This window comes from Protopterus annectens, chromosome 5.part0 (assembly GCF_019279795.1).
Source record: "Protopterus annectens isolate FY-2018-M chromosome 5.part0, PAN1.0, whole genome shotgun sequence".
NCBI classification, from domain to species: Eukaryota; Metazoa; Chordata; order Ceratodontiformes; family Protopteridae; genus Protopterus; species Protopterus annectens.
Genome location: NC_056735.1, coordinates 16,703,808 through 16,722,572, shown reverse-complemented (window position 1 = coordinate 16,722,572; position 18,765 = coordinate 16,703,808). Strand labels below are relative to the sequence as shown.

The 18,765-nt window shown below is 41.1% G+C and overlaps 1 protein-coding gene across 3 annotated transcripts in view; it reads left to right on the top strand.

Annotated features, from left to right (window-relative positions):
• SLC9A7 (solute carrier family 9 member A7) overlaps positions 1-18,765 on the top strand; it is a 3,436,621-nt gene that overhangs the window by 1,548,657 nt on the left and 1,869,199 nt on the right. For all 3 annotated transcript variants that reach the window (XM_044072073.1, XM_044072072.1, XM_044072071.1), the window contains exon 12: positions 412-565. In XM_044072073.1, coding sequence (XP_043928008.1) covers positions 412-565 — 154 coding nt within the window. The remainder of the gene's footprint in view (positions 1-411; positions 566-18,765) is intronic.

Sequence of the window (18,765 nt, the reverse complement as noted above, 5' to 3'; positions counted from 1 at the left end):
GTTACAGCACAGCTCTTTATTTGAATTCTAATTACTAGACTTAAAAAAAAAAAAAAGAAATAGTCCTCTGAATGTAGTATGCTTAGAATTTCTACATTTGCATTTTACAAAGGTATACATTGGCATATGCAAGCATTGTTGTAATTTTGACATATATGTAATACATCCCTGTTTTATGACTTATTGATGCTGATGGGTGCTTCACAAATGTCTGGAGAGCTTGCCCCTTAAAATATGTTGACAGAATAGTAGAAGACACCAAAATTGGGGGTTCAATACAGAAGAAGCTTAATTTTCTTTGTTAGAGCAATACCTTAATTAGTACCTATGAATTTGCTGTTAATGACATATTCAAACAATGGCAATTTGGCAGATTATGTATTCGACTTTGACTTTACCCTTTTCTTGCAGGATTGAGGGGTGCAGTGGCATTTGCCCTTGCCATACGAGATACGGCCACTTATGCTCATCAGATGATGTTCTCCACAACTCTGCTCATTGTCTTTCTTACTGTCTGCATCTTTGGAGTGGCAACAACTCCAATGTTGTCATGGCTACATATCAGGTCTGTACTCGCTGTCTCTTGTCTTCCATTATGATGCTGTTCTTTTCATTGTGCCTAATTCATAGTGTTTGTTTCAGGTACTGATATTTGTTGTTATAAATAATGTTGTAGTTATTGTGTTTCACAAAGTGCCGGCTTCATTAACGAATATATTAATGATCATCAAAAAAATATAATCAATGCCTAAGGGCCATGGTAGTTGACTGTAACTGATGGCATGTTTTCATTTGGGAGGAAGTAATGATTGAAAAGCCGTTTAACTATTAAAATATACTTATCTGCTCTGTCTGCATAGTTGTGTCTGCACACCTGTTGAGCCATGTGTTGCACTCCTCTCTGTTTCACCCTCCTCACTCTTTTCACCATGCCTCATTACAGTGCTCTCCTTTTAACCTAAATTCCACAGATCTTCATTTGCATGACACATTACCTTCTGATCATTTTATGCTCTTTTTCACTAACTGGCCCAATTCATGTACACACTTTGTCCTTCTAGTACAGTTACTAGACCTCCGCAACTCTTCACACCTTCATTTTTTTCTTTCTTTTGACCTTTGCACCATAGGTCCAGGTAGAAAAGTTCCAGACATACAAGTTTCAGTCCACAAAGTCTAGGATGCGAGTCCCACTAACATAAAAGTAGTTATATGTTTGTAGGACTGTACATCGAGTACTGTAGCAAGGAAGAAAGGAAATGTATCAGCAGTAAACACGAGTTGAAGAAATTAATCATACAGTACTTTAAATGTTATCAACTGTAGTATGATTTTTGATGCATCACGTTATTCATCGTGCAAGAAGAAACAAGTGCAACAATGTAGTATAAAAGTTCACTACTCTCTGATATATGTATTAAAGTAGCTGTTGTATCAACAGTAAGTAGGGGTTCTACTTAGTAAATGCAAGTATACAGAACATTCCATTGACATTGTAGTAAGCATGTACAGTACATAACACCAGTTATAAGTATAATGTAGTTTATATGTGGAAATTTTGTACTGGCAAGGTAGAGCTTCAGATAAGCTAATTTGGCATTCCTGTAGAGGGAGCAAGCAGAGAAATTAGTTGATTATGATTGAATGAGGTAGGAAGTATTGGCAGGAAAGTGGGAATGGGCAGGAAGGGGGGTGGGAAGAGTATGTCTAAGAAATTGCACAGGTCTCTGATAATGACAAGACTGCAGATGATGAGAGTGAGGCATTACATTGTTAGCAAGTATAGGATAAAGGCCAAGGTAATTAGAGGATGTGAGTGAGAGAGAGTGGTGTGTGAGCAGTATTGATAAGAGATGGGATGACATCTGTGGAAAGATGTACAGACAGTAAAAGTAGGAGTAAAGTTGCAACTGCTTGGCTAGGTGAAGTAACCCCACATTTGCTAGACCAGTTATTGGCTAGATGAGTCTTGATGACTAGTTTCCCCTTGTATATTGGGGGAGCTTATTTACCTTTTTGTTATGTTGGCAGTATAGGATAAGTCTACTACTAGAATGACATGTACTAATAGGTTACCTGTAGTAAGAAGTGGCCTTAAGGTGGTTTACCTATTAGCTGTTATGGCAGTGTTGCAGCCTGTGAGCCATTGTTAACGGAATGCAGTTCTGCTAAATTAGGTAAACCTACCCAGGTAGGTTCACTTAACTTTTCATTGTGGTAATATTAAGAAGGTGCAGCAGCAGCAAAGCCTGCAGTCTTGTAAGCTGTCTCAAGTATGTGTGATGGCTGTGAAGATGGCATTGCATGGGAAGCACACAGGAGGCAAGGCATAAGGAAAGCATGGGCTACAGATGTTCTGATGTAGTTGATTGTAAAGGTTGCAGGCCTGTGTAGCATGCCAAACGTCTGATTGTTTCTTTTGTAATGACGACTTTATATGAAAGCAAGACTTCAGCTGATTGAGCAAGAAGATCCCAACAAGTTTTGCAAATGTTGCAACTTCAGTGTGAGAGTCTTTGATGGAAACAATAAGCAAGTCAGGAACTGGTGGACAAAAAGATTGGAATGTTAGTAAAGAACATTTGTGCTCTGAGTATATTTGTGTACAGATTTGAGGTAAAAAAAGAAAAAAAAATCTAGGCTTCAGTAGAGTTAACTTCTTGGTAAAGCACTTGCTCTTCAAATGATGATATAGTAATGGCCAGATAAAATGGTATTAGTCATCAGCCTACTGATTTAACTTGGCAGCATGACACTGTTCCCATACCAATTACAAAGATGGAAATCAGAAATGGGAAGCAGAGACTCTTATGGAACATTCAGAAGGGGACAGGAAGATAGTGATAGATAGTAATGACCCTTTCAGTAACCTGAGTTTTACCTTAAGGGTAGCAGCTAAACCATTGTGTGATATATAGACAGTCTAGTGGAACACAATCTGAGCTTGATAGTCGGTGGTACAATGCCTTTGACAAGTCCACAGCAGTGTTCTGACACCATGTCACTGTGAAAGTTCATATTTAGTCGTGCAAAAAGACCCTTGGTCTCTGCATAAAAAAGTGTTGGCATGCATCTTTATGCATGCAAACACTTTTAATGCAGAAGCCAAAGGTAATTTCCCACCACGTTACAAATAAAATGATTTTAAACATTTCTTACGAACACAGAAAACTAAAGATACACAGCCATGTTTCTGGCATTAATATTAGTTGGTGGGAAGGAAGTGGTTCTGCCACTTTGGGTTCCGGCTCTAATTATGCTTGATTAGCATGGGTAAATAATTGTGAATTAAGCAGTATAATTGCCACTGTACATTGCAGTAATGACCTAATTGGTAGGCCAGTGACTGTTAGTAAATTGTGATTACAGAATAACATGGTACATGTTAAAAAAAAATACATTTTCAAAGGTCTAGGACCAATGGCAGTTAACACTTTACTGTTTAACCAATGTGCATCTACCAAAATCAACAAAATATGCTGTAGTCCATCTACTTCTAAATGGCCTGTCTAAACACTCCAGGAAAATTACTGTATCACTTTGTACTTTACTGATTCAGTTCATTATTGAATGTAGCTGTTGCATTGTTCTGGTCTTTAAACAAGCCACCTGAAAGAGTTTGAAAAACAAAATATAGTGTCTAGTAGTCAGAAATATTGTAGGGTTAAAAAAAACGTAACTACCCAAACTTTAAGGTAAGTAGCAGTTGGTGTCGGTCTGTGGTCTGAACCGTAGAAGTGGGATGAGCATTGGCTTATTGACACGAATCTTCAGGTTCTGCATGCCGTTGTAAAGGAGTTCCTGATGTTAGCAGAAAAAAATCTCAGACCTTTAACTGTGTAAAGGCTGATTAGTGCTGCATTGATCTGTTTAAGTCCTAGACTTTTTTTTACAGGTTTATAAACAGTTAATATCAGCACATCCTAGGTAAAGCCTACCCAGGGGTGTGTTTTGCTATTAGTGGGAGGGCTTGAGTTGGGTGGTGGCCATTTACCATAGGGTCTGCCCCTTTTATCTGCTCTATTCCATTAACACTTTAAGCGCCAAAAGAGTCCATTCATTTATATTAAAGATTAAAAAAAATTAAAACAATACTATTAAATTGTATGGATATAAACAATACGTATCATTAAAATATCAGTTGAAAATCAGTTTTTGAGATATATTTTTAAAAGCAAAAAAATTAATCTGATAGTAGGATTCTGCTGTGCATTTGCCATGGCTTTGTTAGATCTGCCTCAAGTACATCTGCTATCTACCCACTGGATAATCATGTGAGCCTATGTGTAGGAAGTCTGTTATAATTTGCCTGGAGTGATAACCATACGTGTTACCTTTGAGTGGATTTTGTGCCAGATTAAAGCCATAAGGCAAATCAAAAAGAATTTGTAATATGTAAGTCTATATGCTGTCCTGTTAGTAGGTGAAGGGTGGCTGCTGGGTTTTTGGGGTGCGGGAAGTTCTTAAAAATGAAGACCTTTTATAGTCATGTGGTTAGCCTGAAACCAGGGCGACATATCAAATCCCCAAATTTTTATGTTGTGTTGCTATAAACTTAAAATAATTAGTAACTTGTGAAACTATTAAAAATATTAAACAATCAAAGATTAAAACTATTTTCGGAGGGGGGGGCAAACTAGACCATATGACTGGATATAATGGGCCAAGTTTTCAACTGTTGGGCCCGGATATTCCTAACAATAGAGACCTAAAATTCTCAAAGCCTGATTGGGAGGAATTCATTTTTGTGCCTACCTGGAAGACTGTTGGCTATGGATGGACCTTACTTTAGCAAGCATTTCATCCTAATTGAGCACCTGTCTAGGGGTAACCAGTTATGTGATATGCTGTCCATGGACCTGGTTTAGAGTGTCAGGGATTGGATTTAAAGGGAGATGTTCATTGTGTTACACTGTTGCAGTCATTATACTTGAGTTATCCTGCCATCAGGTGGTCCCGCAGTCGGCCAGAGTTCCAAAGTCTTTGTCTGGCGTCGGTTGCTGTCGCTTCTTCCCTGACGTCAGTGCGCCAGGGGTATATAAGATGCATCCAATGCCATTTTCTTCAGTCTTTCTTGACGCTCGGTGCCCAAAGCAGAAGCAGTTCGCAAGTGCCGGTTGGCCGACTCCTGAGATTTTCGAAGTCGAATTTCAGATCCGAAGTCTTCAATAAAGCTAAGTACCCTGTTGGGGAAACTTTTTTCTTGCCTCAGACCGATGTCAGAAAAAGTTAATAATTGTATTTCTTGTGGGAAGCAAATACCTCATAAGGACTTACACTCTTACTGTATTCCATGCCTAGGCCCTGATCACGACGTCACTAGTTGTCGGTTTTGTGCTAGATTTAACAAACGCACTATAAAAAGACGTTTTGATTTTGCTTTGCACTACTTTGGCCGAAGGTTCAATTTATACTATGCCGTCGGATCAACCGACGACCGCAATACCGAAAAAACGCAGAGACAAGGATAAAGACAGGCATCTGAGGTCCAAAACCGACAACAAAACCTCTTCTAGGCCAGTCACCGGTTCTCAGTGAGGTGCTTTCGCAGCCCCTGACACCTGCTACCTCAGAGCCACAGGCCGCCTCCGACTCCCATGTGTAGACAACTAGGCCTCTGGAAACTCAAGGTATTGGGCCTACGGAAACTAATCCCTCTGATGGGTCCGGAGCCGCTGAGCAGGCATCGGCTTCTGAGGGTGTTTTCAGACCTTCACAACTTACCATTAAAACAGCCGCCAAGACAAAAGTACCATTAAAGACAAAGAAACAAGTACAGCATTCTCCTGGACAGTCCTCCATGCCTAAGAAACAGATGCTTAAAATGGCCGAAGACCTCATTACTCTAATCAGGGGTTCCCATCCCCCTCCTGAGAAAAGGCCTAGGCAGGATACAGACTATGATTCCTCTGATCAGGTTTCCATTTCCTCTGATTTCTCTTCAGACCAGGGATACTCTCTACCTCCCTATGAGGACTCTGATGCTGAAGAATCTATCCCTTCAGCCTCTCCTCCTGAGGATTATTCTTTTGGGAAAACTTTGCATACCATGAGGGAGTATTTCCATTGGGAAAGTCAGGATAACTCAGAATCCAAGAAAAGGCTCACGGATTTCCTTTTATTACCTCAGCACAGGCCCCTGGCTATTCAGCCTGTGCTAGATATTGTGGATTATGTGTTCTCTGAATCCAGCTTATCTCCTGATTCTTTGCCCCCTGCACCAGCCAAGCCAGATAGGTATTATAGAGTCCCTGACTCTCACAAGTTTCTTTATAAAAACCCTTCTGCTGATCCAGAAACTATTTCCCAGGTTCCAAAAGGGGTTAAGGCTTCCATTGCAAAAAATCCAGTACCCTCTGACAGAGATTCCAGAGCTTTGGATAGATGGGGGAAGAAAGTATACACTTCTGCAACTTTAGCAGTAAGAGCTTTAAATTGCCAGTTTCACATGCTTAAGTATCAACAATGTTTAATGGCTCAGTTAAAACAGAAAATACTTGTAAACTCAGAAGCTCCTGATTGTAAAGAAATGCAGGATTTACTGCATGCAATTGAACAGGTGGGAAAAAATACTCTGAAATGTGGTTTTGATTCTTTAGAGGCCTCTTGTAGAGCCGCAGTTACAGGTTCTGTGATTCGAAGACATGCTTGGTTAAAAGAACGGAGTTTACCTGATCATAAGGCAAAATTATTGGATGCTCCTTTACAGCATGATACCTTGTTTGGTGTTAAGGCAGAAGAGGTGTTAAAGAAAATGGAGGATAAAGCTAAATCTATGCAAACAGTCAAGGATTTCTTACAGGTACAGCCACCTCGATTTAGCAGAAATTGGCCAACAAAGAATTGGTCCTTTCCAGTGTCAGACAGGCCACAGAGAGGCAGATACAGACACCCAAGAGGCAGATCTCAAACCCAATGCTCAAAAAGACAACGACAGTGAGGGCACCTCAACCCCAAAAGGAGGTGAGGACAAGTCTCAACCTTACAGGAAACAGTCACAATGACTTTCCCCTTCGTACGCCAAGCACTTCCCTTTTGGAAGCCCCCTTAGGGGAAAACTAGCACTTTTTTTCTCAAAATTGGCAAACAATCACCCAAGACAAATGGGTTCTGAATGTTGTGTATCAAGGTTACAAGTTCCAGTTTCATACTTTACCAAGGCTAAAAGGAATGCCATACCTGCCACAAAATCAATGGGCAGAGGCACAAAAACAAATTTCAGCCCTCATGGACATGAGAGCTGTTCAGAAAGTACCACAACAGGAGCAAGGACAAGGATTTTACTCAAGACTCTTCCTGGTCCCCAGAAAGGACAAGGCCTGGAGGCCCATACTAGACCTTTCAATTCTGAATACTTACCTGGATATTCCAAAATTCAAAATGTTGACATTACAGCAGCTTCTACCCATGCTGGGCAAGAAGGCTTGGCTTGTTACTCTGGACCTCAAAGAGGCATACCTGCATGTCCCTAGCAGACAAAATTGCAGAAGATACCTCAGATTCAAAGCTGGTACAATGCACTACCAATTCTCTGCACTGCCCTTTGGCTTATCTACTGTGCCCAGGGTCTTCACAAAGTGCCTGGCACCAGTAATTGTATTTTGCAGACAAAAAGGAATTCAAATATATCCAAACCTGGACGACTGCCTCATTCAAGCAGAGGCAAAGGACATTCTTCTACAGCATCTGGCATTTGTAAAAAGGTTGCTAATTTCTCTAGGGTACACAGTAAACGAAAAGAAGTCAAAACTAGTGCCCTCACAACAGATTATATTCCTGGGTGCCAGCTTAAATACAACGGCCCAGATGGCTTACCTCATGCCAGGCAAACAAGATCAACTAACTCAGTATTTTCAATTACTGGCAAAAAAGTCCCATCTCCCTGCAAGAAAAATTCTGCAGGCCCTGGGGTACATGGCATCCTGCATACTACTAATACCATATGCCAGACTGCATATGAGGAAATTACAATGGTACCTAAAAAGTGTTTGGACTCAACATTGTCACTGTTGAAAAGCAGTAATACCAATGATTCCCTGTCTACAACAGGAGTTTCGATGGTGGGCACGGGCATGTCACCTAAACAAGGGTCAGCCTTTTACCCTACCCACAGCCAGGCAGACTCTAACAACAGATGCCTCGGATTACGCCTGGGGAGCACATATGGCAGGAAAATGCATTCAGGGCAAGTGGACCACAAACCAGATGCATCTTCACATCAATCAAAAAGAGATGTTGGCTGTTCAGAATGCCCTAACAGCTTTCAAGGACCTTCTGCATCCAGGACAATTATTATTAAAGACAGACAACACCACAGTAATGTGGTACATAAACAAGCAAGGGGGCACTCATTCTTATCCCCTATGCAGGCAAGCCATGACCTTGTGGAACACAGTTCTAACGTATCAAGTTCACCTGCAAGCACAATTCCTGCCAGGAAAGAAAAATACTCTGGCAGACGATCTAAGCAGAAACATCATGGACCCTCACGAATGGAAATTGAACCCACAAATCTTCAGCATGGTAATGCAAAAATGGGGATGCCCAGACATAGATCTTTTTGCCTCCCCACTGAATTGCCAACTACTAAAATTCTGCACAAGGACTTATCACAAACAAGCATGGAAAGTGGATGCTCTTTTGTTCAGCTGGAAAAACCTAAAAGTTTATGCCTTCCTGCCACTGCCTCTCCTTTCAGAGGTACTCCTAAAAGCCAGACAAGAAAAAACACAGATGATCCTGATTGCTCCAGACTGGCCACGTCAGCACTGGTACCCTTTCTTAAGGAACTTAGCTCAAGGCCCACCATGTATTTTGCCTCAAATTCCACACCTTCTTACTCAACAAAACAATCAGATCCTGCACGGTCAGCTCAAAACCCTAAACCTGGCTGCATGGCAGATTCATTAGTCAAACAGGCAACACCTCTCTCTAAAGCTGTTATGGATGTCATTTTGGAGGCCAGGAGGCCTAGCACCAGGAAAGCTTACTCAGAAAAATGGAAAAGATTCTGTGCCTGGAACCAGGCTCAAAGCCTTGACCCTCTTGTTCCAAACATTCCTTCTCATCAATTAAGATCCACGCCTCTGCCATTTCAGCACATTACAACACGGATCCTCATTTATTCACTCATCCCTTGCTAAAGCAGTACCTCAGAGGGGTTAAAAACATAAGACCACCCCAGAGAGCACCAACACCAACTTGGGACCTCAATTTCGTTTTGGAAAAACTGACCCTGCCACCTTTTAAGCCAGCCAATACAGCCGATCTAAAATTTTTATCATGGAAAACAGCTCTACTCCTGGCAGTAACTTCAGCAAGAAGAGTCTCAGAGCTACAGGCATTAATGGCAGTGGAACCTTTTATAATTTTTCATCAGGACAGGGTTTCTTTAAGGACAAACCCTACCTTTATGCCAAAGGTGGTATCTAGTGTGGCTCTCCATTTGCCAACTTTTTATCCAAACCCCCCAGAATAAAGGGGAGAAACTTCTGCATTCTTTGGACATACACAGGCAGCTACGTTTCTACTTGGACAAAACAAAAGCTTTCAGGAAAACTGAGCAACTGTTTGTAGCATATGCTGCAGGATCACAGGGCAAGCTATCTCAAAGCAGACTATATCCAAATGGCTAGGACACTGTATTCCTTACTGCTGCACACAGCATAGAAAATCAGTCCCAAATAACATTAGGCCACATTCCCCCAGGGCAACAGCCACTTCAACAGCCTTTCTCAGAGCCTTTCTCAGAGGAGTACCTACCAAGGACATTTTGGAGGCTGCAACTTGGAGTTCAGTGCACACTTTTACCAAGCATTACCACCTGCCTCTTTACTCTAAATCCAGAGCAGGATTTGCCACTGCAGTTCTGCAGGGCCTCATAGCCAATCCTAACTCTTTATAGACCAGCCACCCAACCTTAGCTTTGGGATTCAATGAACATAGTACAGTTTTGTACCTACCATAAATGTAGATGTTCGAGTGTTCACACTGCTGCAGTCCAGGTTACCCTCCCTCCATCCCCTCTGAACTAGCTGGACTTGCCTATACCTTTCTATCCTATACAACCTTTGTGGTGTATTTGCTTGTAACTGAAGGTATTGTTTTTATTTTATATGTATATTTTTATTAGCAATATATATTGCCTACCTACTTTGGAGCACCTGACATCTGAGGCAAGAAAAACTGAAGAAAATGGCGTCAGATGCATCTTGTATACCCCTGGCGCACTGACGTCCGGGAAGAAGCAACAGCAACCGACGCCGTCCCAAGACTTTGGAACTCTGGCTGACTGCGGGACTGCCTGACGGCAGGATAACCCAAGTGTAATGACTGCAGCAGTGTGAACACTCGAACATCTACATTTATGGTAGGTACAAAACTGTACTTTATTTTCCCAAAACCTTTTGTGGATGTAGAAAGAACTTATTATTCCTATGAGATGGGCTATGTTAATACCAGAGGATTTTAAGCTGGGGATCCCTGTGTTACCCATCACATTTTAAATTACCCGTGTTTCCAGAGCACGTTTGTCCACCAGAGGTATGCTGCTGGATCAGCTGGAGGGAAACGAGAACAGGGAGATTGTGTTATATTAGCCAAAAGTGAACCATCTGCAAACAAAACAAGGTTAAACGTGAAAAACTAGCCAAATGAAAGAGTATTTTCAGGGGGAACAATTTGGCTGTGTGGCTGGATGTAGTGGGGCCACATTTTCAGCTCATGGGCCTTGGGTAACACTAACGCTAGATAGGGACTAAAATTCTCCAAGTCTGATTTGGATGAATTTCTACTTGTGATTATCTGGTAGGTTGGTAATAAAACTTGAACTTTGGATCAACTCTAAGCCTTTAATCCTGATTGAGCATCTGTCTGGGGGTAGCCAGCCATATGGTTCCTGTACCCCTTGTGGATTGAACAACATTATTATTCCTATGGGAAGTGCCAGGACAGTACTGGGAAAAAATTATCAATGAAAAGCTCGGATCACTGTGTGACATGTTTTAACTGTCCAGCATTGTCGAAGCACCAGTGCTTATTCCCACCAGTGTTGTTAGGAGTATTACGCAAAGGGTAAATCTGAAGTTTCATTTTAACATTGTTTCCAGTTTTAGAAATAGTAAGACTGAAAAGTTAAAACATTTTAAGATCCAGATTGCCATGGAGATAAGCATTAAAATGTAAAGTTATTACTAAATCCAGTAAGGTAAATATTAAAATTGGAAACCTCTTGAATCAATGATTCTAGCTTGTGTGCCCAGAGAATCTCATCCCTAACCTTTCTGAGAAGGGAGAATTGAAAACATTTTTCTAATATTACCAATGGTTTGAATGCAAGTGTAACTTATGGCCAAAGCTGTAGCATCTAGGTTATGAGTCCTGTATTTCAGTCTGTCTGGGCATGTTCCTCTCCTGTGGACCCTCCATGGGGAGGTGATTGGGTAGGGGGACATGTCTCAGTGTTTCCATAACTGACCCTATTACTAGATCTCTATCTGTACCTAAGTTTCAGTGAAAAAATGGTGGAGATTGGTACAACATTGTACGATTAGGGGATTGTTAAAAGTAATACATAAAGACCACAGAAAAGGCAGAAAAATGAAAAAGAAAACCAATAAAGAAAACAAAAAGACATCAAACTATACCTGTTTATGTGAGGTCCTTCGGGAAGAATGTCCCAAAATTTATGCCACTAGTAATATAAATGTTGGTGTAGTTTTCTGTGGTTAAGGATTCAGTTGATTGAAAAAGTCATGTTTAGACCAGATGATTTTCCTGGTTATAGCTTGATCTGACATTTGAGCTTTCTTTTCAAGTCTATCTTTTCTGTTACTATTGAGTTGTCCTTAAAATACTTCACCTATGATGTGAAAAAGGAAAATATTGTATCCAGGTTTCTCTTTTGAGTGCTTTGTCATGGGATTTGTTGACTTGTTTTGTCTAATGTCAGTGTTGTGGTAGGCAATTTGGTTTTTAGCTTATTGATGATTTTACCAATGCAAAGTGCTGATCATTTGTGGTATAGAGACCAGGAGATGATGGTGTCTGTGTTAGTTTCCATAGGTTCATAGGTAGGTACCAAGCTAACGGCCTGAGGGGCTACGTAAGCCCAGCCAAGAAAGTTCCCTGGCTTACGCCACCCAAGAAAGTTATTTTCCTGTGCCACTATCAAGCAGAGACACAGAAGTGATCCCCGGGGTGTATTTCCTATTTCCCATCCACTCATCAAGATTTTTCTTGAAGAGTGCTAATGAAGAACTTTGCTTGACATAGATGGGGTAGCCTGCTCCAGAGTATGGGAAGTCTCTGGGACAGGAATCTATCCCTCCAGCATGTCCTGTTTATTGTGGTGACAAGGTTTAAGTCCCTAGAGCATGTAGCTTGGAGGGATTGGGATTTCTTTAGGTGTAGCATGTCCAACAGCTCTGGGTTTGACATAGCTTTATATGTTAGGCAGAGATTACCTCGGAGTAGGCGATATGCTACAGAGTAAAGCTGGAGTTTTTTGAGATGGTAAGTGTAGGGCATCTGTTTGAGGCCAGTAATCCTCTTTGTGAAGTACTTCTGTGGCCTTTCCAGCTGCTGCAGTTGTCTTGAGGTACAATCCAAAAGGGGCATTGTACTCTATTATGGGTCTAATGAGTGTCGAGTAGAGGGGAACAATGACCTCTTTTTTCCTGGATGAGAACCCTTTTATGATGAGGTGTGCCACGTAGAAGGGCTTCCTGACTACTGTGGCGGTGTGACTATCAAAGGACAGACTACTGTCCACCTGAGTCCCAAGGTCTCTATCACACATTCGGTGTTAAGTAGATTGCTGTCTATGTAGTAGTTTATGGGTACAGAGTTTTTACCAAAGGGGATGACAGTGCACTTTTTGGCACTGAGCTTGAGGCCATGGCTCTCACACCAGGCATCTGTCTCAGCGAGGCCCTTCTGTAGGATTTCCACATCATTTGGGGACTCGACTATGGCTCCTAATTTGCAATCATCTGCGAACTTCATTAGCCAGAGGCCTTCTATGTTAGCCTGTACTTCAGAGAAGTAGATATCAAACAGGAGAGGTCACAGGACTAAACCATGTGGTACTCCACTTGTCACTGCTTTGAGGTCAGATTTGGAGTCTGCAACTTTTACAGTGTGGGTTCTGTCAGTGAGTCAGTTGGCAACCCATCCTGTGATGTAGGGATTTATACCGAGTTTAGTGAGTTTAGCTTTAATTCTAGAATGGGGGATAGTGTTGAAAGTCTTGGTGAGGTCAAGATAGGCTGTGTGAACCACCTTACCCTCATTTACGGCTTTTATGACTGCCTCAAAGAAGTCGGTCAGGTTCAGGAGGCATGATCTGCTTTTCACAAACCCGAACTGGGTGGGAATCCAGAGTTTGGAGATTACCAATATCTTTGTTTATGAGTTCCATGATGATATGTGCCATGGCCTTGCAGACCAGGCTCGTCAGGCTAATAGGGCGATAGTTTCTGGGATCAGTGGTGGCTCCCCCCTTTGTAGAGTGGGAAAACTGTTGCTGTATGCCATTCAGTGGGCAGAAAGCCTGATGTGAGGCTATGATTGAACTTGGTGCTTGGGTGGGGAAACAGTTTGTTCTGAAGTTCATGTAAAATGCAGCCTGGGATGTTGTCCGGTCCCATGGATACTGTGTTTTTGGCTTTAGAGAGTGCAGCTTTTATCTGCGTAGTTGTGATTACAGGGACTCTGCATTCTTCCTCTATAGATATGGGCCCTTTAGGTAAAGTTAGCACTGAACCTATCTGCCAGGATGTTGGGAATATTAGTTGGTTCTGTAATTTTCGTGCCGTTGTGCTGTAACTCAGAGCAGATCTTGGTGTTGCCATTGAGATTCTTGACATAGATATAGAATACTTTGTGGTTGTCCTTAGAATCAGTGGCGATTTTGTTTTTGTAGCTAGCTTTGGAGGATCTTATAAGGGATCTCACCGTCTTACTGAGGCTGACCAGGGAGCTCCTCCACTCATGGGATTTTACTCTCTTTTGCAACAGTTTCTTCCTTCTGTTGTAGTGCTTGTTTATGGCAGGGGACCACCAGATTGGCTTCGTTTTTTTGGAGGATAGCATCTTGGTTCTTTTTGGGATAGCACGATCCATGCACTCATGTAAGTGCTTATAGAGTGCATTTGTGTGGGATTCAGCAGTCGTAACTGTATAGTCCATCTGCATGGGTGTCATGAAGTTCACCACTTCTGTCTTAAGAAGTGTAAAGTTGGCTTTGGAGAAATATTTTACAGTAGCTTCCTTAATGGGGGGTGGGGGCGGGATGTGGTTATCAAGGGTGATTAGCTTATCAGACCAATATCTTATCAGATTAGCTGATCGGACCAATGAGGAGTTGACTTCAGGTGTGGAACACCGGTCACTCATGTTGGTAATGACTAGGTCTAGGATATTGTTGCCCCTGGTGAGAGTGTGGATAAGCTGATCCAGGGCATTGGAGTTTATGAATTCCAGAAAGCGTTGTGTGAAGGAGTTGGTACACGAGTAGTTTTCCCAGTTAATGGTGGGGTAGTTGAAATTGCCCATTATTAGGGTGTTTGGTTGAACCCTAATATTTTCCAGTACATCAAGAAAAGAGGAGTGGGAATCCTGGGGCATGGTGGGGGATCTGTAGCAAGCTACAATTTGGATTGCAATTTTGCCCATAGTTAGTTGCACTTCGATAACTTCGGATGCGTTATGCTGAGCAACTAGCCTGGAGGTGTGGATATCCTTAATGAATACTCCAGGGAAGTAAATAGTGTGGGAAGAAATAGCCAGGGAATTGTTATGGATGGGCTTGTATAGGCCCTAGGGCCGATAGCCTAGTACCAACCTAGGAATATGGACACACCTCCGCCTTTGGTGTTCTGGTCCAGGTTACATGGCCGAAAAGTGTGGTATGAGTTATAGCCTGGTAGTGCAGGGATGCTTTCTGGAGCCTTGAACCAGGTCTCAGCATTAACATAGAAAATAGTGCACTCACAAGATAATACCATCATGGCCACATTTCCATAAAATGTGCCTCGAATTTATTATTATTGGGGCAGTGGAAGCTGGATTTGTCATTCATGTATTTACAACAGTTGCAGTCAACAGGGTCACACGGATAGGTTCCTGATGCTAAGTTGGAGATTGGTGGCTTGATGAGACTCAGATACTTCCATTTTTTCTAACTGTGAAATGTGGCCATGATGGTATTATCTTGTGAGTGTACTATTTTCTGTGTTCAAAAAAGCCAGACAACTGGTGTATTAACTCAGGGTAATAGACCGAAAAAGTGAGTGCTGTACTGGTGTTCCATTTTTCTTTGTCCTTTTGTTTTAACAGTCTTTCAAACCCAGAGCTGCTTTTGTTTACTTTCATTGATCAGGATGAATATCTGTCTAATCAGGTGCTTACTGTAGACCCTGGCTAGGGTATTAGTTTAAAGGTGTGCACACTTATGCAACCAGCGTACTGTACGTTTTAAATTTTTTATATTTTTTCCCCTAACAGATTTGTTTGTTTTTTAATTGAATTGTAAAGGTTATAGGTTTCATTAAAGGTGGGAAAAGTTTTGAAATGATTTATTGTGATCTCATTTTTTATATCACAAAAACCTGGCATTTTAACAGGGGTGTGTAAATTTTTATATCCACTGAGTATGTATGTGTGTGTGTGTGTGTGTGTGTATGTATATATGTGTATATATATATATATATATATATATATGTGTGTGTGTATACTTTCAAGCTTAAAGTTTCAAAACTTCAAACTGCAAATGGTCAAGACCATAACATCGAAGTTTTGAAACTTTGAAATTGTAATAACCTTTTACCCCCTGCACCCCCTGCCAAATAAATATACCAACTCTGAGACTGCACTACAATGAAGAAAACTGTAAATTTCCCATTCCTCTCTGTACAGTGATCTCCGTTCAAAACATTCAAAGTTTCAAAACTTTGATTATATGCTCTCAACCATTTGCAGTTTGAATTTTTGAAAATACGAGCTTTTGAAGGGAATATAATTTGTGTGTGTGTGTATATTATGTATGGGATGAAGAAAATAGATTTACACAAGCTGATGTTTTTCTTCTGTATGGGATGCATGTATTTTGATGATGTAGGCAGATGGCAACTGATGGTGCATACCATAATGCCAGTAGCTGCAAGATGGTCAAGAGCAGATATGAATATTCACTCAAGTATGACTTCCAGGCCATAGGATTTGGTTGTTCTGGTATTTGGGAAAATCAGCTGTACCAGTCCAGACAGCTCTGTTTTTATGAGAACGTTGTTTGAGAGAGTTTTCATTCAGAGCTAAAATCTTCAATGTTCACAAGTTCATTTTAAATATGAGATGAAAGTCACTGCAGTGAGTCTTTAATATTTTCATTAGTAGAGTCTTGCTGAGCATAATGAAAAATTAGTTTACTTCACTTTACTTGTATGTAATGATTGCAGGACAGGCTGTTTAGACATTGAGAGATGGTTTGTCTAATAAGAGGGTAGACTGCACAGTGTCTTTAAATGATTTTGTAATACTTTTTCTGCCTGTATGGCTGCTATCATTGGAAGCCACACTGTGACCATGCCCATGGGTTCCACTTCACCTGGGCAAGAGGAGCTTGCAGAATAGTTGTCATCCAAGGATCCCTGAGGCGATTTCTGTTTTCTGGCCTTAATCCTTCCCTGGCAGTTGATAGATATTCCTGCACATGTGAAAGGCTGCTATACTTTCCCATGTGAGCATGTAAGTTCACACACTTTATAAAAGCTGCCATATGAGTGTGCTTTGGTAGGGCTGAGGGCATGTTCCTAATTCATACACAGTACTGTGCACCTGTGTCTCAGGGTAGATCCTGCGAATGCAATAGGCTGGACTTCCACCCTCCCATCGAAGATGAGTGAGCTGATGTCAGTTGCATGCTCCCACCCTGCTTTAGTATCTCCTCTAGGGCATCATCTGCTACACAGATACACTGTGTTGTAAGAAGTCTTGTGTATGGTATGTAATGAATGTTGTAAGAGTAGATACCTAATGTACGACAGCATTATTTCATAGAAGAATAGCTGCTGCTTCTGGTGTATTCTGTTATATGTATATTTTGAGAGTACAGAGATGGGGAAGGTAATGTAAGCCAACTGGAGACTGGTTAGAAAAGTTAAGGTTAAATTTGTAGGAGTACGAACCTCTCATGCACTGTCAACTCCATGATTGTTCATTTCACTGTGTGACTGTGGATAGGGAGGAGCTAGTGGAGTGTGTGTGTGTGTGTGTGTGTGTGTGTGTGTGTGTGTGTGTGTATATATATATATATATATATATATATAGATAGATACATATATATATATATATATATATATATATATATATATATATATATAGATACATATATATATATATATATATATATATATATATATATATATATATATATACACATACATATACAATAATTTCATTCTAGGTGGATCAAGATTACATTTGAGTGTATTTTGTAGATGTTAGGTAAATGTTTTTCAACCACATTGATGAGTATGTTTTGCTTTGTCCATGGCTTGTCCCCATAAAAGTGTGTCTTCTTTCAGAGACCATCTCCATATGTGGTGTAGTCTCTAGTCCCTACTCCTTCAGTCTGTTAAAGCAGCCCCACCCCATATTTTATATTCTATCAGATTGTCGAAAGGATAGTCTCAATCACTAGAGGAGGGCAGTCTGCATGCTGTGTACCCTTTATGATTTGTAAGAGTACAGGATCCACAATTTGTTGTAATCTTGGGGTCAGATTATATCTTCGCTGTATGGTTTGCTGTTTTTGAAGGAATAATCCTGTCTTTAAGAACTTGTGAGCACAGTTCAGAACAGATAGATGGCTGTAACAAAAAGCTGAGGGCCTGTGCAGTATTTAATAATGTTGTAATGTGGAGCTCTTTCAGAAAACTCCCGAACTGAGTTTAAAAAAAAAAAAAAAAAAAAACGCAGAAATCCAAGTAGGGGACAACAGACATGCATAGCCCAGAGAAATTTGTTTCTGTCATGCAATTGTATGTTTGTTTGCAAAAGCATGATGAATTGCCCAAGCAGTTATGCCTTTTTCAGTGCTTTCACTGTTCTAAGTTGCACAGAAGGAAAGGACCTTCTTGGTCTTATTTAATGGATTTTTTTGTGTTGAAAAGGGCAGTTATAACATTTAGTAAAAATAATGACTGAAACCTGTGAACGGACCTGACCTTCAGTGAAGTTGATGAGCAAAAACTGCAAAATTTGAAAAGCCCAAGTTGAAATTACTTCCCCATTGGAACGTTAAGATGAAGCTTGTATGCGTGGTTATGAGCACTGCTGTTTACAATTGGATTGCACCACTGCGGGGATTGGGAAAATTACCCTTTTTCCTCGGTGCAGTGTGATCTCGGAGTTGGAATATATAATTAGCAGGGGGTGTGGGGAGGTGCAGGGAGGCTTGACCCCCCCCCAGCAAAACATGTTTACTGGGTTCTTTGGCTCATAGTTAGGTACTAGGCTATCGGCCTTGGGGCCTATATGAGCCTAACCAAAAAGGTTTCCTGGCTTAAGCCACCCAAGAAAATTATTTTCCTGTGCCTCAGGAGTAATTTCCGGGGTGAATTTTCTATTTCCCATCTAGTCGTCAAGATTTTTCTTAGAGGGCCAATGAGGAGCTTTGCTTGACATGAATGGGTAGTTTGTTCCAGAGTATGGGAAGTCTCTGGGACAGGAGTCTATCCCTCCAGCATGCTGTGTTTATTGTGG